At 34.0% G+C, this 23,609-nt stretch overlaps 1 protein-coding gene across 8 annotated transcripts in view; it reads right to left on the bottom strand.

Moving 5' to 3' along the window:
- Positions 1-23,609, bottom strand: part of Ptprk (protein tyrosine phosphatase receptor type K) — a 527,087-nt gene that overhangs the window by 258,431 nt on the left and 245,047 nt on the right. For all 8 annotated transcript variants that reach the window (XM_026380467.2, XM_026380483.2, XM_026380491.2 and 5 more), the window contains exons 4-5: positions 14,893-14,974; positions 12,462-12,577 (exon numbers count right to left, since the gene is read on the bottom strand). In XM_026380467.2, the coding sequence (XP_026236252.2) occupies positions 12,462-12,577; positions 14,893-14,974 (198 nt within the window). The remainder of the gene's footprint in view (positions 1-12,461; positions 12,578-14,892; positions 14,975-23,609) is intronic.

Below are 23,609 nucleotides of genomic sequence, written 5' to 3'. Positions count from 1 at the left end.
ATAAAATTTTGAAGTGTACTTCAAAAAATAAAACAAAATAAAATCTCAAGTAAACAACCTCCAGATGCTTCACAAGAAGAGCAAAACCATGAGCAGACCAAACTCAAATATTAGTAGAAGGAAAGAAAAAAAAAAAGATTGTAGCAAAAACAGATCAAATAGAGACAAACATATAGTTGGTTTTTCAAAAAGATAAACAAAATTATCAACCCTTAGTTAGACTAAGGGAACAACAAAAAAAGAAGATTGAAATAAATAAAATCAAATGTGAAAAAGAAGGGGCTGGGGATGTGGCTCAAGCGGTAGCACGCTCGCCTGGCATGCATGCGGCCCGGGTTCGATCCTCAGCACCACATACCAACAAAGATGTTCTGTCTGCAGAGAACTAAAAAAATAAATATTAAAAATTCTCTCTCTCTCTCTCTCTCTCTCTCTCTCTCTCTCTCTCTTCCTCTCCTCTCCTCTCCTCTCCTCTCTCACTCTCTCTTTAAAAAAAAATGTGAAAAAGAAGACATGTTAACTGACACCAAGGAATTACAAAGAACCATTAGATATTATGAATAATATGGCAATAGATTTGATGATCTAGAATAAAAGGGCCAATTCCTGGGCTCATTCACATTACCAAAATTGAATCATGAAGAAATAGAAAACATGAACAGACCAAAAATGATTAATGATATTGAATCAGTAATAAAGTCTCTTTTCAAAGAAAAGCCCAGGACCAGATGGCTTCACTGCTAATTCAACAAAATAATTAAAGAAGAACTAATACCAATTCTTCTCATATAATTCCAAACAAATTGAAGAGGAGGGAATTTTTCCAAACTCATTCTTCAAATAAGTACTACCCTGATATCAGAACCAGGAAAGTGTAAGACAAGAAATAAAAGCAAAATACCAATAGCCCTGAATAATGTAAATGAGAAAAAAAATTCCTCAACAAAGTATTAGCAAGTGCAATCTACCAACTCATCAAGAAGACTCATTAGTTAGCATAATGAAGTGAGATTCATCCCAGGTATGATAAAATGGTTCTGTCGTACAAAAATCAATAAACATGAAAGACATTTAACAGAATGAATGAAAAAAACTGTATGGCCATCTAAATAGGTACAGAATTATGCATTTGCTAAAATTCAATATCCATTCTTGATAAAGCTCAACAATTAAATGCAGAAAAAAAAACATACCCCAACATTAACAAGACAACTGCCAACATCATACTCAAAGGAGGAAAGTTGAAATTTTTCTTTAAGATCTGGAATAAACCAAAGATGCCCACTTGCAACACCTTTTATTTACCACAGCATTGAAAGTTCCAGCCAGAGCAATCAGGCAAGAGAAAGAAATAAAGGGCATGAAATCGGAAAGAAGGAATTAAAAATCATATAGTACCCCAATGAAGGTATATAATTGGTCAATAGATAAAAGAAAAAAATGTTCAACATTACTAATTATCAGAGAAATGTAAATCAAAACCAGAAAAGGTATCACCTCAGGCCAGTTAGGATTAGCAAAAGGTAAACACTGGCCAAAAATCAAAGGGAAAAAAAAAGGAGCCTTACCTACTGTTGATGGCAATATAAATTAATACAGCTATTATAGAAAAAAGTATGGAGCTCTCCCCAAAATTAAAAATAATCTACCATATGATCTAGCAATCCCCCTTCTGGCATATAGTCAAAGAAAATGAAATCAATATGCCAAAGAGACATCTGTGCTCCCATGTTTATTGCAGAATTATAGCATCAGCCAAGAAATGAAATAAACCTAAGTGCAAGTCAATGGATAAACAGGTCAAGAAAGCATGGCAAGCATGCACAATGGAATACTCATCTGTCATTTAAAAGGATGAAAATCCTTTTATTTGTGACAACATGTATGGAACTGGAAGACATCACATTAAGAGAAATAAGCCAAGAACAGAAAGAAATATACCACACAACATCACTCAGAAGACTCGTTAGCATGATCAAGTGAGATTCATCCCAGGCATGATAAGATAGTGTGTCATACAAAAATCAATAAACATAAAAGACATTAACAGAATAAATGAAAAAAACTAAATGAATGAAAAATCTAAATAGGTGCAGAATTAAACATTTGCTAAAAAAAAAAAATAGCCTCATAGAAGTTGGGGGAACAAGAGTAGTTAGTTATCATAGGATGGGGACAGAACAGGGCAAGGAGTAAGAAATATTGGTCATCAATAGGTAATAAGTAAAAGTTAGGAGACATTAGTCTGGTTTTACATTGCACAACAGGATGACTATATCTAGTAATATTGGATTGTGTATTTCAAAAAACCCAGAAGAAAGGACTTTGAATGTTTTCACCATAAAATAATGATAAATCTATAGAAGATAGATATGCTTCCCCTATTCGAACTTTATACAACGTAGATATGAATCAAACATCACAGGGTTCCCCATAAATATGTACAACTATTTTTGGTCAATTAAAAATAAAAATATACAAAATAAAAAATAAAATGTGGTACATACATGCAATGAAATATTATTCAAATTTAACAAGGATGGAAATCCTGTCATAGATTATAACACAGATGATTCTGAAAGAGAGTATGATAAATTAAACAATCCAGCCATAAAAAGACATGTGACGTCTGATTCCACTTACATGAAATACCCAAAGAAGTCAAATTCATATAAAAAGAGATTATAATGGCAGTTCCCAAGGAAGAAGGGAAGGAGAAATGGACTGCTTCTTCAAAGGAGAGAGTCTTAATGTTAAAGGTTAAAAAAGGCTAGGAGATTAATGGCACAACAATGTGAATATACTTAAATTACTGAAATATATACATGGTTAGGAATACAAAGTTTATGTTTTCATCTTAATTTAAAATAACAAAATTTTAAAACTAAAAAGGAAAACAAAGAAAATGAATTTCAGAAATGCAAATATTACTGGGAAGGCATGACATAGGGATAATACTACACATTAAATATTGTTACATTTAGAACTAGGAATAAATAAGGGCTAAAGAAGAGAGTACATGATGTATATGTATGTATCTGTATCTTACAATGGAGCTTTAAGTATTCCAAATAATATGAGATAAAACAAATGAGTAATTATGAGATGTTCTAAAGCTATCTTCCTTGTGCTTATTAACAGCCAAGAACATCAAAGCAGAAAAAAAAAAGTTATAACAGAGAAGTTATAAAACATAAAAAATTAAGTGAAAAATCTGTAAGTTTGAATTTGAAATATCAATATGAATGCTTTAGGCATTTTTATCTTTTAGTTTATGTGTATATAGGTCTGATCTGTATTCACTGAAAATTTCTGTCTTGCAATACAGTTTCTCACTAAAGCAAACCAAGGCACCATGAAAAAAGACTAAAGATCTAGAAAGGACAAGAGAACATTCAAAAAACAGGTAGCAAGAAAACTCTCAAAGACTACCAAAGTAATGTCTAAAGAACTCAGTAGCGAAGGTGAAAAGCCCCAGTGGCCAAAAATGGGATAACTTGCATTTTAAGATTTGTATTTAATATTAAATACATCACATTGACTTGAAGTCCATTAAATATGTTTAAATTCACAAGTTCATAATGATTTTAAAGAAAAAAATCAGTCATTTTTGGAGACTGATAGAGAACCAATGCATATTGAAAACTGGTAAATAAAGATTGGCTTGTTTATCTTTTTGTTCTTAATGAACTGTAATCCTGGGTGACCTCATAGTAGATAAGCAGGACTATATAAACTAAACCAATAAAAAAGAAATGATACAAAAGGAAAAATAATACTATATCACATTTTTCAACCTCTAGAAAAGAAAATTGGCATTAAACATCAGCAGCTGCCAAGATCACATAAAGAAAGACAACACATTTTATACCTCCTACAATTACACCAAGTACTACCTACGCTGTTGCCAAAGGATCAAATTTGACCCTGGCTCTGGCTGCTAATTTGCAGAAAATTCAGAGGAAGAAGGGAACATGTTGATCAACAGAAGAGGACATTAGTATGCAACTAGGAAAATACAGACTATGTGAAACTAGACATCAAAAGGCCTGCATTCCTTAACAGACAAACTGGGAGGAACAGAAAGAGATGAAGGGCAAACTGACAGATAAACAATTAAAATACATTTTTAAGAATAGATAAGACTAAGCTCAATGACAAGGCATGCATATATAAAAAATCATTTTCAGATGACTTGTAGGTGTAGGGAAATAGCTCAGTGGCTGGACATAGATACATGGGAGGACCCTCAAGAATGGCAGGCAAAGTTTCTTTCCTGACTGGTGTGGCCTTTGCCTTATTAAAATTCATTGAGCCATAACAGTCTTTATATTGGGGCGATTTTCAATATCTATATTTTATTGCACAATAAAATGGTTTTATAAATATTCTGTCTATTTATTGTCAAAGCCCCATGCTCTAATGCAGATCACAGGAGTTAACTGAGAAGGTCCTAAAAAGCGCCAAACTGGATGCATCCAGAAAACACACTGGGCAGTTTTACCAACAGTGAGCACATATTTCATGTACACAGAGAGCAGTAACTTGGTCAGCCACAGATATTAATAAGAAGTTGTCTTTGGGCTTCTATGATTGCCAGGCTTCTACAGTCATGCTCTAGGGATAGATAAAGAAGCTAAAGAAGATTCTACACATTATTCATTTATAATCAATTATGTAATCTATAGATGTCACACCCAGGGATTATACATTATTAAAGGAAAAGAATGCACTGTATCTGTAAAACATTTAGCTCCTTTACATAGAAAGCTACACAACATTAATGAAAAAGACCTTAATTTTTAGGTTTCTTACATATTCCTGATTAAGTGTTCTCATGCTCATTATTACACACATACACATATCCAAAATGCCAGAAAGTAAAAGATAAACCTTATAATCCATGATACATGGTTAGAGATTTTTATTTCAAAAGCTATGAGCAGAATGCCCTCTATAAACCCATGAAGGAAAAATATAATGCATGAGCAAGAATAATCCAAAGGCCCAAGGAAAAGTGGGCCTGACCAGAGTGATAGCTATTAGCTACTAAATAGAACACGGCCTCTTAAGTGGAGTAAAATTAATTGCAGACCAGGATGTACATGGGAAAAGCCACTACTGCTCAACTAGAAGATAAACTGAAAAAAAAAATTAGAATTAAATAGCATGTGAGTATTAGTGTGTCAATTGAAGTCTAGAAGAGGCTACAAGAAATTGAGACAGCAAAAAAGGTAAGGTTTGAATTCTTCTTAGTCCTATTCTGTGACCACAAGGTAAACAAGAAGCCAAGACTGAAGGCAACAAGCATTTTCAGATAAATTAATTTCCCTCAGAGATACCAAAACTACCCAGAGGCTTAACTTGGCCACAAGCTGCAAATTGTCTTAGAAAACTTTCACTAAGATTTAAGGAAGCCAAAAGGAATTGGGGTATCTCATTTTTCACTCCTAAGGATCATTTATATGCAATTATGAAGGTAGAGAGAGGGAAAAGATAAACAAGAGTTCTAACAGGCAAATTAGTTCCACCCTAAGTAAATGAAAAAATAAACTGATTAACTGCCTTTAAAAAAATAAACCGAGAAAATTCAGTAAACTGTCTTTTTATTTTACTTTCCTATCATCTCAGATTCTGTCAAGTGGTCCCAGCCATGTCTAAAACCATTTGTCTTCTTTAATTTTTCCCTCTCTTTTTCTATTCACAGGTTTTCTAATTCGACTGACACTGTCCAGTCCAAGGCTTTCATTACTTGATGTCAGTATGCCCAACAGTAGCCACTTCTTCCAGGGGGCTCCCTCACAGTCTAGTCCCAGGCCTCCCACAAAACTTTTTAATTTTCATTTCTCACTGTGAGACTTCCACTTCTCCAGTTACACTCCCATCCCACTCCACACACCTGTGTGCATGCCTGTGCCTTTTGTCTTCCAATTCTGCAATAATAACAAGGCCCACTTAGTCTCTTCCTACATAGATGCTATGTGTGTTTCAGTCTAGATTAAATTTTCTCCAATGATTTCACCAATTCCTGCAGTCTATGTGGCTTGCTAATCATCTCCGAAACAGTATAGCCCTTGATTCTAAGCAATAAATCCCTACTCAGATATAGAATCATCCCTTGAGGCTGAAAGGATCATGTAAAGCATTCAGCTTCAGGCTTGACTGTCCTCCAAATCTCCAGCATGTGCTTGTCCAGATTATGCTTGGGTACTTCTGCTGATTGTAATTTCACTACCTCCTGGAGAAGCTGATGCCTGCTTTGAGCAGCTCTACAGTTACAAATTTCTTCCTTAAAATCAGCTATGTGTCTGAATGTAGAGCTTCGAACCCCAAGTCATTATTGTAGTTGACACCTCCCTTGTCTCTTCCCTACATTCTAAAATTTTAAGAAATTGATCCAGTCTTCTACAAATTTCAAAATGTATTCATTCAATGCTCCTTTAGTCATTCTGACATCACTCCTTCATGATTATTCCCTGTCCTGGTGATTTTATACTACTTCATTATTCTAATATTGCAGAAGTTTGTCAGTCACTCTTAAAGCAAATTACACAGGCAATGTGAGAATTTTGGAAAGCCTTGACCATAGGAAAGTTTGCAATATATTACATGTTTTTGTTTTCTTTTCTCATGATACCTAATGTGGAGCTGATTACATATTAACATGTTTAATCAGGCAGACTTTGAAAAATTCTTCTCAAATTAGTTTTTGATGAATTGCCTACTATATTTTGGAGTTTCTAGACATAGATAAATTTCTTCAGAAAAGCTTCCTTCACAATAATAAGTGTAAATTTTTCAGATGTTTTCTTTAAAAGATATAGTACCAGAGAGAGAAAAATCTCTCATGGAGATTAAATAAACTACAAACATCTGAGTACTTCACATATAAGTATAGATATACACTCTGATGAATGGAAGCATCATAAAATGTGTTGTAGGCAATAACAATGACATTTGAAATAGAGTGGCCATACATTTCATTGTACTTTCAAATTAACTAAGTCTTATAAAATTATACTTCAGAATTTCCATTATGTTATACTATCCATATATAGTATAAGGAACAAAGCTATAACATTTCTCTGGATAGATGAAATTATGGACATAAGCTTCAGATCAACCATTTTTATTGACCTTAGCTAGCAACAGTTGGTACTCCAAGAGGTTGGCCTCTCTGGTTGTTTGTTAGAGCAATTTTCATCTCGTTTTCCTAATTTCACTCTCCAATTATTACTCTCAAGCCATTGCTTAAATTATCTGTGGCTCCATAAGGAATGACATTTCCTTTGGCTGAGAAACCAGCTGTATTACACTACATTAGCAGTGATGAGTCTCACCAAGGGCACAGCAGTGGCTGACTTTTCTATTTTGGCGGGCCCACTGAGGAGGCACTACGCCAACACCTGAGGCGACTCCTGACAGATTGGCCCAATTGCCACAGCTTTGATGGCAATCTGCATAGGATTACCAGTCACACATTAAACAGCCTCATTTCAATTCACCAAAACAAACGGTGCCACCAAATCTACCCACACAATTTGCTACTTTCAATAACTCCACGTTTGCATTTCTTTGCCCAATTCAATGATGCATGTCTGCCAAGCTCTGTGATGATGGATGGAGTCATTAGCACTTTAGTTTCTACACTGAACCTGAAGCCAGAGAATATGGTCTGACAGATGTTCCAGCAATGGGTTCTATTTGATTTGCCATGTAGGTGTCCACCTATACTGGACCTTCTTGAAAGAATACTACTTTAAAAGTTACAGTATAATTCATTTCAAACCTCTCCCATCCTCAGGTGACAAGAGGTTTTTAAATCAGAACATGCTTTCTTCTATATTTCAGCGGACACTTCCAATTACAAATTAACTCTTGACCTAATTAAATCACCTCAAATAGGCAAGATGGACAAAATGCAGGGGATTTTTATGGGCTATTGCCATATATGGCTTGATTAGTACTATCAGTAAGTTAAATATTTAACTATATTTACTTTTTTCTCTTCATGATTTTTTTTAGGTAAAATGTATATACAGCGAATTGGGCAAATCTTAACCTTTGACATATGCATGTATATCCATAGACCCAATTCTCCAAACAAAACATATGACATTTACATTAATCCAGAATTTTATCCCTGCAGACTTTTAGCCTAATTGTAATCTCCTACAGGCAAACATTCTTTAAATTTCTAGTTATGCTTTTCTGAAAATTCGTACAAATGGAATCATTCCATCCACACTCTATTGTGTCTGCTTTCTGATACCATGTAGCCAAGCCTCATGCATGCTGTTATAATGTGTCAGCAGTTCATTCTCTTTTTATTGCTAATCAGCATGCCATTTCTTGAATAAGTCACAAATAGTTTATCAACTTTATTATTAATAGACATTGGCATTTTTATAATTACTAGTTATTCTGATTAAGACTATTATGTATATTCTTGTACAAATATTTTTGTGGGGATATCTCAATTTCTCTTGAGTAAATACTTAGGAGTGAAACTATTGCACCACATTAGTTGCATGCTTATATATTCACTTTTTCCTGTGATTACTTTAACCACTATTCATATTAATAAGAGACACAATAAAAAAAAAAAACATGGCCAACATTTTTAACCTAAAAAATTGTATAGCCTAGTTTTATTTTTCCCATATGGAAACTATGCTACACCTCTTAGGAATATAACTGATATTTTAATATGCTGTTCTAATATATGTGAGATGTAAAATTTCCTTTTCAATCTTATTTCATATAACCTGAGTTTTACCATAAGATTTGAGTTATGAACCACAAATATTCTACTATTGAGAATACCATAGGAATAGAATCAAAATAGCTTACTTCTAAAACTTGGAAAAACTAAAAAATGCCTATTTATATGGAAAAACACAAACTATTATCTTGACAAAAATTTTACATATTTATGTTTAGAATACACATTACTTAATTTAGGTTTATGATAGAAGAGGAAATTTGAAGATCTTGAAGAGTGACTAAGGGATTTTATTCAAAGTTCCTTTTACTAAAAACAATAGTATACTTTTAACACATGTACTCTATAACATATTTTTTTAAAAGAATGCTCGAGAAGGCCTCACAATTTCGCCATATTTCTAGTCTATGGACTCTAAAGAGATTACTAAAAGTATTCATAAAAAGTATGTTTTGTATATCATGAGCTTATTTAGCATGTACAAAGAGATTAATCTGACTTATATATTTCATTCCATATCTACAGTGAATGATGTCCAAAGACAAATTATATAATCTGATTTTTATAAGAAAGAGCACTTCCTATAGATATTTCTAGAACCACCATAATATGCCTTATGGATTATCCGTGAATAGGTATCTCTTTATGTGTCTGCTTTATTCCCCCTCCACTTTTCAATGTACTTAATTGGTATGTCATTTTACATAATAAAAATTTGAAGTATGAATCATAACCTAGAAATAATAGGTAAGTAAGTGAACATATTCCCTAAATGTATTTTCATATTCAAAGTCTTAAAATATCAAACATGATTAGGTATTATTTTCAGTTCTTTTCACAGAGTTATAGTATGTCATTTTTTTAATAGAAAACGCTGCTTTTTAGTTTTTGTTAGTTTACTCCATATTTAGACAACATTTTACAAACTAAAGCAAGCTCAATTCAATCTAATCTAAGTTATTTGAAGGACTTAAAAAGTTGGTCACCATTTATTATTTCACCTGGGCATGGCAGGGGTAACAGCTACTCTATTATTCCATTACTTCTATGATAGAATGCAGTGACCTTTCATTGAGTTGCTTCAAGTACATTCATTCTTAGTGTTCTCAGTAGATATTTTCAGCACTTGTTCTCACAATGAAACTTAATTTAAGGAACCATTTTTTCCAATACAAAACTAATAACATAAAAATTTTATATTCTTCCATCAAACAAAAAAGGTTATCAAGGCCATGTTTCAGACCATCCAAAATAATATAAAGACCTAATTTAGTATCTTACAGCTGGAAGGGATTTTAGTCTCTATCCAACATCTCCTTTTATAGATAAGAAAATAAAGCCCCAGAACAGTTCAAAGAATCATTAAGCCCTCCACACTTGACTAGGTTAGAAGGCTTAGGAGAGTAAGAATTAAGGCTACAATTAAGAAGGGTGCCTCCTGAACGCTAGGATGTTATTCTACACCAAATGAAGGTAATTTGACATTTATTTGTATGGGTTAGCTGATAGATTCTCCAGGATTCTTCCTTTTTATTGTGTGTGTGTATTTTTTTTTCTTTTTAGTACTATCAGGAAAAGATTTTCTGTTAACAGTCACTTCTAATAGACTCACTTATATATGAGGACAAGTCTTATCAAGTTGATTGTTACATTGTATCACTACAAAGACATTTTTAATCTAAAACATCCCTAAACAATGTAATTGATATATTACAATGTTTCATAAAGAAGAATTATTTAAGAGAATAAGTTAAGATAATATATGTAATGCTATGGAAAAACAGTAGAACACCCTTTGAATAAATAAGGTGAATACGCACATTGCTAAAGAACTGTGCAATGTCAATGTCAAAGTAGAAGAGAAAAACACCAAGTCACCTTGTGTGTCAAATGCAAAGAGGACAGGGAGAGAAAAGAACTCAGAATAAAAGTATTTTCTCTCACTTCCTTTTGAAAAATGGCAGGAGGAATATTTTAATAAACCATAATGAAATGAGCCAATCTACAAAATAGGAAACAACAAAAAATGAGAACTATTGACTGCAACACACTCAGACCAGCACGGTCCAGAAAACCTTTGTTGCCACAAGGCAGCTGGCTTCTGTGGACATAAAACCCTTTTTATTTCAATGTCACATTAAATCCTGGGGCATAAAACCAGCAGAGACTACAGAGTCTTTTCTGGTTTCCCAAGAAAAGACTATACAGCTCAAAACTAAAGCCAAATTTCAACTAATGTTCTCATTCTAGTGCAAATATCAGCACAATAATCAAAAAATGTGTCTGAAATTATTTTTAAATTGATTTCCTTTGGGGCTGGGGGAGGGAGGGAGAGAGGAAGAGAGGATAAAAGAGAGAGAGAGAGAGAGAGAAACTGACTTAACATATAGTTGATAAGACAGTTTGTACATTACACAAAATGTTCTCCAGGAAAACTTAGTCTATATTTTGATATGTGTAGGGGAAATCTGCATAATGAGAAAGTGGAAAAAGAGGCCTCATTTTCTTTTCAAATTTGGGCAAAAAAAATATGGTCCCCTGATATTTGCAAATCAAATCAATTACAAGAGTAGTGATAATTATACTAATATATAATATGAATTATGTGTTTTAATATTCAAGTAGATTGTTGTAAGACTCAGATACCATAGACCCTTACATATCAGACAGTATAGCTGACATAGGTTCAATAATCATTTATTAGAACCATCTCCCCAGATACCTGCAACCTAATAATTATATCCAATACTATGTTCAAGGAACTAAGTTAAATTTATAATTATTTTTCTTTTTGGTCTCTATTGGCATTCTCAGGAATTTGAAATTTCAAACTAATTAAATTACTTTGTTCATATTTATGAAGATATAATAATACTAGTACTACTACTAATAATAAAAGTATTCAAAAATTATTGTTTCTTATATAATCTAATTTAAAATATTTAGCTCAACAGCTATCTGTCTTAGGTCCAGTCTTCTGGCTCCACAGATGCTCTAAGCTCCTCCTACTCGTACCCCAGCACCCCAAGATTGATAGATACACTTTCAGTAAATTCTCTGAAGGCAAATCCTATTCCTTGGTCTACAGTTCTTTCTGATTCTTTTAAAGCTCTTAATATGCCCCATTTATATTTCCCCAATATGTATGTTAAATCACAACTAATTAAATACAGGTTTATTAAGTATTTTAATATGTAGAAGGCACATGTCTTGACCTTGGATCTGTGATTAATTCTCATAGACAAAAATTTCAGTAAAATTTAATTGGCTTTCTTCCAATTTATATTTCCTGAAATACTCTCAAGGGATTCTTAAAACACTCTTAAGAACTTGAACAGAGTATGACAGTTCCTATGTAAGTAATATGCTCTTATAAGTTCAGTTTTCAAAATATTATTAAATAAGAAAAATTTTACTTTCATTTCTATTTCAAATGGATCTAAAATTATTTTCCTTAAAGTTTGAACATAATTTTAGAGAATCATTATGTTTCACTAGATCCAAATATTTATTAATTATATGCCCTCAAATTTTTATTCAAATTCTGCCCAAGAAAGGAAATGTCTGATATGAATCTGCAGCCAATTAACACACAAGCAGCCTGTTCATGCATGTATGTGAACACACACACACACACACAGGAAAAGGTAATACCTCCAATAGTAGTGGAATGTTTTTTGGTTTGTTTGTTTTTAATCAAGGTAACTCTGCAGCTCAGCTGCCACCTGGGCCTTACCTGCAGCCATAACTTGTTATGCACAGCATCTCTCCCAGTAGCAATACACTGAAACGTAGCATTCTGCCCTGCGTTGACCTCTACATCCCCCAGACGGAGGAAATGAGGAGATTTATCTGTGAGAATAGAGAGAAGAGTTATTTTTTCCACATGAAGAAAATATGCCAAGTTACTTTTCTTCAACAGAATATTATTCTGAATGTTTCTTCCTTTGGCCAAGACTAATATAAGAAGAAAATGGACTTTTCTATGTGCTAGAAGATACCATTTCCTCGCTCACTCTCACAGTTCTCTTTTCTCAGTAGCTACATTGCCTATTGCCCTGTAATTGCAAGACTACTGTTCTATGCAGAGTGAGCATTCAACAATTAATATTAAGTGACCGTTGCAGCAGGTTGCACAAGGACAGTAATAATGTTATAAGTCAAAGAGGCAAAACACATTAAATAGGCATATACCAGAGCATACTACAAATATACAATGAAAACAAAGATTTCTAAAATACTGATTGCTGGATGGCTGTTGAACTATTTTCCTATAAATAAATTTCCTTTCTTTCCTTTTTTTTTTTCCTTTTCTTTTTATTTCAGTAGTTATAGCCCTCTAAGGGCTCCAAAGAAAAAGGAAATATTTTGTTTTTCAAAAATATTATATAAGCTGCTATTAAGTACACTCCCTACTTCTTTATAGGTTCTAGAAAATCACCCCTAAGAGATACTAGATCAACAAAAAAAGTGATAACTGTATTCAAAATATAGATGAAATGTATATGGGAATATGATATATTTATATGACTGCCAAAAAACTATTTTTTCTTTTTTTGAACTCAGGGGCACTCAACATGTGAGCCACATTCCCAGCCCTTTTAAAAAAAAAAAAATATTTATTTATTTATTTTTTAATTTAGAGACAGGGTCTCACTGTGTTGCTTAGCACCTCCCTTTTGTTGAGGCTGACTTTGAACTTGAGATCCTCCTGACTCAGACTCCCAAACCACTGGGGTTACAGGCATGTGCCACCGTACCCACTAAAGAACTATTCTTTGTAATTAACATTCAAAACTGAGGACCTCCCCCCCACCAATATTTTTCATAAACAACAAAAACTAAGACTTAGTAAGTAAAAGAAAAGCTCTTGGAAAACCAACACTGAAGTTGCTACTTTTGTGCTCAATTCCAAATTTTGTACTTATTTCCTCACAAAAGTCTTTCTTAACCATCTGCTATTTAGGAAGTGAACATGAACTATAGATGGAAACATTGTTCTCTTATGCTATAGAAAGAATTTTCTTTTCTTATGAAGGAATTTAGTAAGTCATCTTGAACTTCAATAAGGTCATTTTGTCCTTTCTTACCACATAAAAGGTGGAACAGACAATGTGTCCCTTGCCTGCTACATCTTTCCTACAGCATTACTTAGAGCACACTGAAAAGAAATGCTTGAGTTAGAACAAGGGTTCCCCAAGTCTTAACTCTAGACAACCTGATTAGAAATGCAAATTTCCAGGCCTACTCTAAATGTAATGAATCAGAACTACTGGAAGAGCTGACAATGTGTGATTTACCACACCCAGCAGAGGGTTGTGAAGCACACAGGAGTTTGACAACACACAGCAGAGGGGCAAGCCTGAGCCCTGCACAGAGTGGCCCTTGTACATTCTGTTCAAAATGTGATAGAAATGTTTCTACCCAGAGGATTACTAAACAGATAATGCAGAATATATACATATAAGATGCTGCTGCTAAGAAACTCAAGTAAAATCTAAATTCATGCATGGTGATTTTTTGCCGAGGTGCATTGAAAGTTTACAATAATTGTCTTTTAAGTAATGTGATTTAAACACAAACTTAGGTATACCATCCAAAAACCAATCTATGTGTGATTGATGCCATAACAAAACTATGTTTAAGTTAAGATTGCTTTTGTTCTTTATGTTTTTAAAGGGCATACTAACCAGATATTTATTATGACATCAGAAAAAGAAAAAAAAAACTAATTTTAGAATAAAGTGAACTAAATCATTCCCTTCATTTTACATAAACCTAAAATTAGTAGACCAAATAACTTAGTGAGGCTTATTTTTATTTTCCTTTGTGTTGATCTGATTTGTTGTTCTCTTTCCTTTCCCACACAATTGAATAACACTGAAGGATGCAAAAAGTCCTACAGAGAGTTGCCTTTGATTTACATTTTGCTCTTAGTAATTAAATAATTAAAATGATGCTTCAACATGTATATAGTTAGTCAGAAGCCTTAAAAGTATATGATTAGACAATTACAGAAATATCTTAGCATTTCTTTTAAAACTGAAAAGAAGCTAGGAAAACAATGAAGACAGCAATGACCAAGTGGTAAACAATCAACAGCCACTGTCAATTTAAGGCAAGTGTTGAAAGGACATTGAAAAACTCAGTTCTTAATCACAACCTACCACAAGGATAACTCAGTACTTGGATGTCATCAATGGCAATATAGCCGCTTCTCCCTCCTGAGACTTCGGCTTCAAATATTACCTGTCAGAAAGAAACAGAAAACATGTACAACAATCATTTTCATGGAATGTCCACAGTGGGAGGAATACAACTGTAATACATTTGAAAGTAAATTTCATTTTTGTTCTATTAAGAATTAAAACTTTATTTTACAATGAATGGCAATTTCCTAAACCTAAGAAAATGAAAATTAATTAAATTACTGAAGTCAAGCACATCAAAATTTTTAGGCAAATAGTATTAAGCATCTTAGATTTCATGAATTAGCAATATAAAGGCAGAATGGAGGCTGATACAACAAATCTTTATAAATGTTCTCCTATGGACTTTCTTCATTTTTGTTATTTATTTAACATTAACATGTCTACCATGTTCCAAGCACTGTGCTAACCACTGAAGATATCAAATGCATAAAAGTAAAACTGGATTTTAAAATAGCTGAATTTTCAAGGATGGAAATCAACAGAAAATTACTGGTGTTATGAGCAAAAGGGATGACATACAACGAAATAGAGCAGGTCTGCATGTTGGGGGAACATTTCCCCGCAGTATCAGTAGTTTCCTGATAGCCTTTGCGAGGACAGTTTTACTCTAGTGGTAGAACAGAAGTTTGATTGACTAGGCTGCTAATAATAATTATTGAGCAGTTATTGTATGAAAGAGATTGTCCTAAATTAGCATGCACATTCACACTGGCTTCTGTGTTGTTTATCTAAGTGCATTAGCCATGAACACACTTGCCATGCTATATGCTAAATACTGGAAAACAGGATTAGCAAGATATAGACAACAAAATCTAAAACTTGAAATAATGTATAACTGAGGCAATTGCATCATATATGATTCTTTCTAGGAGATGAGAAATCTATATCAAACTCCAATCTGTCCTATTTACAAATTCTTGAGCCAATCAGAAATCTGAGGTTTGGGGCTTTCAGAGCCAAGTCCCAAGACCATTATATGCATATGATACAGCTTTAATGATAAAGTTTTAGGATGCTTAAATAGTAGCATATTAAATAGTACTACATAAACCAAATGACTAATTTTCATCATTGTTCCTATGTGAGGGCTGTCTAAGTGAACCCTAGGAAAATAAGTTTATTTGCTTTAATAATAGTCAAGGAAAGGAAAGTACAGAAAGAAAAAGTAAGAAAAAAATTTTTGAAGAAAATCACATTCCAAAGAATAAACCACACATCTGTATAACAGCTAGTCATTGTTAGCTATTCTAGTTTTGTTGTAGTCAGCACTGACAAGTTTAACATCTTAGCTTACCTTAATGTTACTTTCTAGAATGGCTTAACATCCTTGCTTCATGTAAGTGGTAAGTTAAAACAAGATTACTATGCCCCTGAGAAAAAGCTCTCATTAGTTCACTTAAACTGAGGTTCATTCAGGATAATAAATTTAGGCCTTGATTTTAGGGGAGGCAAAATGATTGGTTCTTTATTAAAGGAAAAAAACAAGTTCCTCTTTTTAGTGACCTCATTTTCCCCACTAAGTGTTGTCTTTGCCTCATTAACAAGAGCTAGAGGAAATTTTTAAGATCAGATTCCTTTACTGCTGAAGATGTAATCAGCTTTATTACTTCAATGGAGCCCTCACCTTGTAAGGCTCTTCTGTCCATTCAGGGGAAACAAATCTCAACAGCTTAATTACACAGAGCTCCCTTAGGCTAATGTGCAGGTCAGAGCTAATGCTTGGTGTCAAGTGGTCAACCAGGGCTTCCCAGAAGAGGAGAGCCATGGAAACCACACCAGAGATCAGCTTTAGCCTGTCCAGAAGCCCAGCCTGGGAAAGGAATGAGTGGGGTCCACTCTTCAGGCTGTTTTTACTCCACTCCATTACCTGAAATACTGAGGTGATGATTCTAATCAAAATTTTGCTACCCCAGCAACATCCCTGGATTATTAACTAAATAAATGAAGTAAAGTTTAATTTAAGTGGGGGAGAAAAAAAATGGCAAACTCTAAAGAACAAGGACAGTTTTATCCTGTGGCCAACAGTTAATGCAGAGGAGGAAGAATTTCATAGAATGGAAAGGGGAACTTATTGTCGGGGAGCCTGGGGTCTAGGTGCTGGTTTTCCTCATGTGTAACACAACAATTAATTTAACTTGTGTCTTTGTGGCCTTCTCTGGACAATATTGTCCTTGCCTATATCACAGGTTTCTCATGAAAATTGAATGATATGTGTGAAATTATTAAATAGCACAGAAAATACCATGCAATGTATAATGGATGCTAGAAAATCTAAATTTTTTGCTCTTAATTTTCTTTCAATGTATCATAGCAGCAAGAATCGAGATCCAAGGAAGGATGCATTTAGCTCTCACTTTTAAATTTAAATAAAAGCTTACGTAGAGCTCCTTGTATACTTTAACCTACATAAAATTTAAACTTTGATTTTCTCTTCTACAAAAGAAACTATGACTATTCACCTCAGGGCTTTAGAGGATTAAATGAGATAATTCACTTTCAACATTGAGCACAGTCTTGGCACACAGTAAGTATTATATGTTGGTTTGCAGTACTGCCATCATGGGAAGAAAACAACTATAAAAGACATGCACTAAAATTAAATTTCTTCCCTTTCCCATCTCACTCTCATCCAAAACCTAGATCCCCACCCAATCTCAATTTGGAAAACATAGAATAAACTGGTATTTCCTTCTCATAATTCTCCTTATATCTACATTTTTTGTGATTTAAATTTTCAAACATCACGTTTAGCTTTCAAAGACAAAATATGTCCAAATCAAAACTTATTTTTTCTAATATTCATTTTGAAGCAGTGCAAATTTCAATAGTGAATAAAATATTCATCTGTAGCATATACAAAGATGACTAAAGCTGAAGACTCATTATAACGTGAAACTCTCATTTGCAACTCTCATTATAACGTGAAAGTTCACATTTTATATATTTATAAATATATGTACATGTATATACACAAACCTATGTATACAAATCAATTTAAAGCATCATTAGACATAGTTGACTTCTCTCTACCCTGCGAACTTTAAACACTGTAACTGCTTGAAGGTCTAGGTCTTCTCTTTTTTCCCCTCTGACAGGATTGAGAAAGATAAGCCTACAAAACAAATGGACTGAAAAAAAAAGTTTGAAATATATAACAATGTGAAAGAAAAATGGATATATATGGTGTCATGGAACCTAAATCTAATAAAAGAATATTTGAGGGGCTGGGGTTGTGGCTCAGAGGGATACTGCTCACCTAGCATGCGTGAGGCACTAGGTTAGATCCTCAGCACCACATGAAATAAAATAAATATATTGTGTCCACCTATAACTAAATATTTTTTTTTTAAAAAAGACTATTTGAAGGGGAAGAGATATACAAGACCAAGTGTTGATCAAATACTAGGTGAAAGGGAATTTTAAAACGCCCCTTATTTGTGACATTGAGATCACAAGTGATCAGAGAAAGAGCTATCTGTATGAAATAACAAACAAAACAACAACAACAACAGCAACAACAAAATAAAAAACATAATGGGCATTTAAGAGAGTTGAGGAGTGGAGACAGAAATTTTAAAACCCTTACAGGAAGTTTTCCTGAGGGGATAGAAAGAAATGTCACTAAGGATATAAGAAGATATGTGATCAAGGAGAGTGGTTTTTAAATTTTTTTATCATTATTTTTAAGATGATAAACATGTTTAGATAATGACAAGAGTGATTCAAGTTGTCAGGGAATATTTGAGAGTACAGGAGAGAGAAATGATAACAGTCAGTGTGAAATAGGATAAGATTCAAATCTCTTGCCACAAAAGGGGCACTACCCTGGCTAGATTATGAAGAAAGGAAAGACATGGGGCTATAATATGTGGGATTGGAAGATAAGCAAGTTTCTGTAATATGGCCACAATTTTCTCAGCCATGAGACATGGATCTTAGTTGATGAAAAGGAGAAATGATTGAAGTTTGGAAAGAATCAAATGGAACAAACTGAAAAAGAGAATAAGAAAGAAAGCCAAACAGATCCACGTTAGTAAGTAGGATTTCCAACTGTCTTGTCAGACCAATTGAAGTCAATAGCTATGAACCTTTTTGCCCAAAATCTATCATATGGTATGTACTTTTTAAAACATCACTTTCTTAGATTTAAGCCCAGGAAAAGTGAATAGAATTAAAGGAAATAAAGAAACAGTGAATGAATAATGAAAATAATCATGACAAAAATTTTTTATGTAATGAGCAAGTTGATAAACTGGCAAGAGATAGATGATTTCATTGACTGGAGCTCTTCATGAAGCTACGTAAAGTGAATACAGTAGAAAGAGAGGAGTTTATGGGTAGAAAATGAGAGGTATACATACATACAAAGTTGGAACAATTGTGAGCTATTATAACATCCATTTAAACAAAACAGCAGGTTGCTGAGGTAAAATAAGGGAGGTGAACTTTGGAGGTGGTGAAATGAAGGAACTATCAGTGGACTTTCTACAAATATACTGAAATCATCAGGATATGGTGTGCCTTGGAATTGTAAGGGTCAGTGATAAATGGTGCTGGTACCAATGTTGATGACAAGTAGAACAAAATAAGGTTGGGGACAAATGAAAGGTAATGATGAGGATGATGATATGGATGAAGGGAAAGAAACCAAAAGAGGCAAAGAGATTTCTCCTATCTATTGGACTGGTTATAAGTTACATGGTAATTAATGCAGAGAAACCACAGACAGACCATGATTACAATTATATAATTAATTCTATAGATAAATTTTTGATGTTCATCTCCTCTACTAAAATGTAAGTTCATTGAGAGCAGTGTCATGTCATGTTTTTCTTAACATCACTGAACAAGAAGAATCCTACTGAAAGTCAGGGTTGGAAAGAGTCAAAATGTTACAGAACACAATTATGCAATATCAGTGGATTTTAGTTAATGGTTTTGCCTCTAAGGGAAAAATGGGATTAGGTATTTAGCCCATTTTTACCTTGCTCATAAATTTTTGTTGACATAATAAAATGACACTCCCTTGAGAAAGTTCCAGATAATTTTACCAAGTTAATGTAGAAATCATGAAAACATAATTACTTCCCTAGAATACTCAAATAATTCCATTCGGCATAAATTTCTGCTGATAGGCCTCAGAAGATATTCTGTAGAGTAAGTCAAGTATCAAATGAAAACTTAGAATTCTAGAACCTAATTTCTTTTCCAATGTGAACATTCTGTTTCTGTCCCCGTATGGAAAGATGAAGGCACACAGGGCAGAGAGGTGACACCAAAGTCCAAGGCACAACCTGCAGCTGCTGTCACCCAGGGTAGCTCCTCTCAGAGGCACTGTCAGTTTGGAATTCTGCCTTATCAACTGAGGATTAGCTGAGAGTATTAGAAGAAAGAAGCTTCTCTGTGTCAGACCCCTGCATGTCAGGCTTACTTGCCACTCGACTCATGTAATAGCTCCTTTCTAAGAGTCTAAAGTGAGCAAAGGCCTTGACTAACAGCCTGCAGGCTCTCCCTAACTAATTAATTTTTCACAACCCTTGGTTATTGGTTGTTGTTTGTTTAGTTTCTGAAGGAGATATACACCCCAAATCCAAAGGCACATAAATAAAACACACCAGCATGGGATACTGAAACATTCTCTGGCTTTAAAGCTGTGCCTAAGAGTCACTAGGGGGCTCTAATTACATGCCAACTGAATACAGAAGGCAGTTAAAACACACAATCAAGCCCAAATCGATTCTTCACCTGAACCCTGTCATGTATCCGATTTTAGAATATCTTTAGCAGCTCAGTGGTATAAATGCATAAGGATTCAAAATCAGTTATTTTCCTTCAGATGTCCTTTTATTCAGAAGGACTAGTCCTATCAAGACTTCACAGCAAGACTATAAAGTCTGCAAGGAGTAATTAGGTCTTCAGACACTCTAAAATCAACACCGTGTACTGCCCTATACCTCCATACATACAAGCTTTTCACATAGTTTAAGTACCTGTCACCAGCATCAGCTTAATTGTTTTAAATATATTCTCTCTCTCTTTCTCTCTCTCTCTCTCTCTCTCTCTCTCTCTCTTTCTCTTACACACACAGACACACACACACACACACACACACACACACACACTCCTGTCTATTATCTACCTATCTACCTACCTATTTACCTCTCTTTATAGGAATATAATAGTGACTTATTAATTTTAGGATGTGAATGTTATGCACAGTATCACGAAATATTCTTAGATAAAATATTAATATGTGACATTATGAAGGTTTTTGATACAAAAGTAAATTGAGGTTTAGCATTGCCGATTGCCTACAGGATGACAGGGATGCCACATTAAGCAACATGGATGACAACATTAGGTGTAACAAGACACTTGCATGAAATGCAGCAAAAACCTCCATCCAAACACAGTCCTTTTCAGAGTAACATTATTTTGTCTGTTAAACCAACAGAACATCAATCAAAGTATATGCCAGTGTCCAGTAAACAGTAAAAATGCATGACCATAGATCTAAAGGAGAAAATAAAACCTAAAAGATTTCACACCAAAGTGGAGTGTCTAAAAAAGAAAAGCTCAAAGAAGAAGATTTTCAAAAGTCTCCATACTGAAATGAATATGCAAGCCTGTATATTCCTATACTTCAAATTAGACCAGAGGGTTAGCTAACCCAATGTGATCACCAGAAATGTCTAGAACATCTAAACAAACTAACAATTTCTAAAGCTTATGCTAGAATATTTTAAGTTCACATTAACTATCCAATAGATATTTATATTAATTCTTCATTCCTAAAATCGTGTACTTGTAAAAAAAAAACTATCAGTGATCTTTATAATTCAATAGATAGTGATGATGCAGGTTCATATGAATCTAGAACACATGGCATTTTAATCATATTGTGATGAAGAGTGATCTGGAGAAACTATTCCTCCATGAAATCAAATAACCCCAAATGCTGAACAAAAATGAATAATATTCACAAAGTAAATTCAAGAAGTTCCATGCATTCTCTGTCTCAACATGCCTCTGAGAAAAAAGGTATATACTATCTTTTCCAAACCATTTGCTGTAAGACCCTTACCAGTATAAATACACACAGGTGTGTACAAACAGAACCAATATGTGCACAGCAGCATGAGGCAGCAGAGCCTCAACTGTGAGCCACAGACCTCCACTCAACTCCTGGCTGTGACCTCAGGGAATCAATATGAATTGAAAGAAACTGCATACAATTTAGGAGATTTTAGCTAACATCTGTCATTCTACAGGAACTGATTCATCACAGGCAATGTCCAAAGATCCAGCAGGTAAGAAACAAGAAAGCCAGGGGCAGCTCCAGGAGACACGGGTGCTAAAGACCGTGAGGAGGCACAGGTCATCTCTTCTGAGTTACAAAATTCTCAGTCCCATAAACTCACGGGCTTCCTCTTTCCCAATTTCTTATATCCCTGTCATAACTACCCTTACGTGTCTCCCTTTGCATTTCAATTCAAGGCATATGTGTGGTGAAGCTGACTGAGACGAGAGACCACAGTACAAGTTCTACCAACTCCCTTTAGAGCTCTTCCAATTCCAGGATAGGCAGACAGGCAGAGGATAACAATATATGCCAAATGCCTTTAAAATATGCATTCAGAAATAAAATTGAACTAGGACCCACGATCCATGGCAGAGCCTGATTTATGTTAGATTTAAGTTTAGCAAAAGAGAGGAAAAACCAAAAAGGCAATTAGAAGAGGAAAATGAAACAAAAGTTTACTGAAATAATCTAAAATCTAAAAATGCCACTAAACACATTTTTCATCCTATGAATCTGTCCTTAGATACACAAGCAAGCAACTTACACGATAAAAGATTTTGTATAAAATTGAAAGTGGGGACGCCAAGGGTAGCAGAAAATTCATCAGCAAAATGTCATTTCTGTATCTTTACTATCATAGCTCCACCATCTGGGTTATATTTTATAGTTACTTGTCTGAGCCAAAAATAAAAGATGACTGGTTAAGGTTTCTATTTCTATCAACATGACACTGAATTCCAGTACTATTTTTCCTCACTTCCAGAGATGTGCCATTTATCTTCCTACAATCCACAAGCAGAACCTTTTAAATTTTAGCACCAACAGTCCAATCTTACACACAGTAGAAGTAGATCACTTCACTTCCACAACTGTATCTGAAAAAAAAAAAAGCTTTCAAACAAACACAGTAATTCTGCACATTGCCAAATTTAAGTGACTCTTAGGAGCATTGATTTATTATCATACAGTGCAATTAAGAAACTTAAAATTACTAGCCCACCCTGTATGTATCATCATAGTAAATATCAATCAATATATGAAATCTAATGACAAGACACACTTATAGTGAAGAGCAGACTTTACATAAACCCAGTGATTAACTGTAACTAAACAATTACCATAAATTTAGTAGTCTACATCTAAAGTTCAATCAGATGCTGAACTGAAGCTGTCACATCACAAATTCAAACATGTTAATGTTTTGTCAAAAACACAAAACTAACTATAGCATCTGATTTAAGAATGAAGTAATTTCAAAAGTACTGTGAACTTTCTTTCTTTGAAATTTTGTTAGAGTTGGGGTTAGGAGAGATCTTTACTTAAAATCCATTAGAGTAACTAGTGGTATGTACTCATAGATGATTTTAGG

This window comes from Urocitellus parryii, chromosome 8 (assembly GCF_045843805.1).
Source record: "Urocitellus parryii isolate mUroPar1 chromosome 8, mUroPar1.hap1, whole genome shotgun sequence".
Lineage (NCBI taxonomy): Eukaryota > Metazoa > Chordata > Mammalia > Rodentia > Sciuridae > Urocitellus > Urocitellus parryii.
The sequence above is the reverse complement of the archived record's forward strand: the minus strand, read 5'-3'. Positions and strand labels throughout refer to the sequence as shown.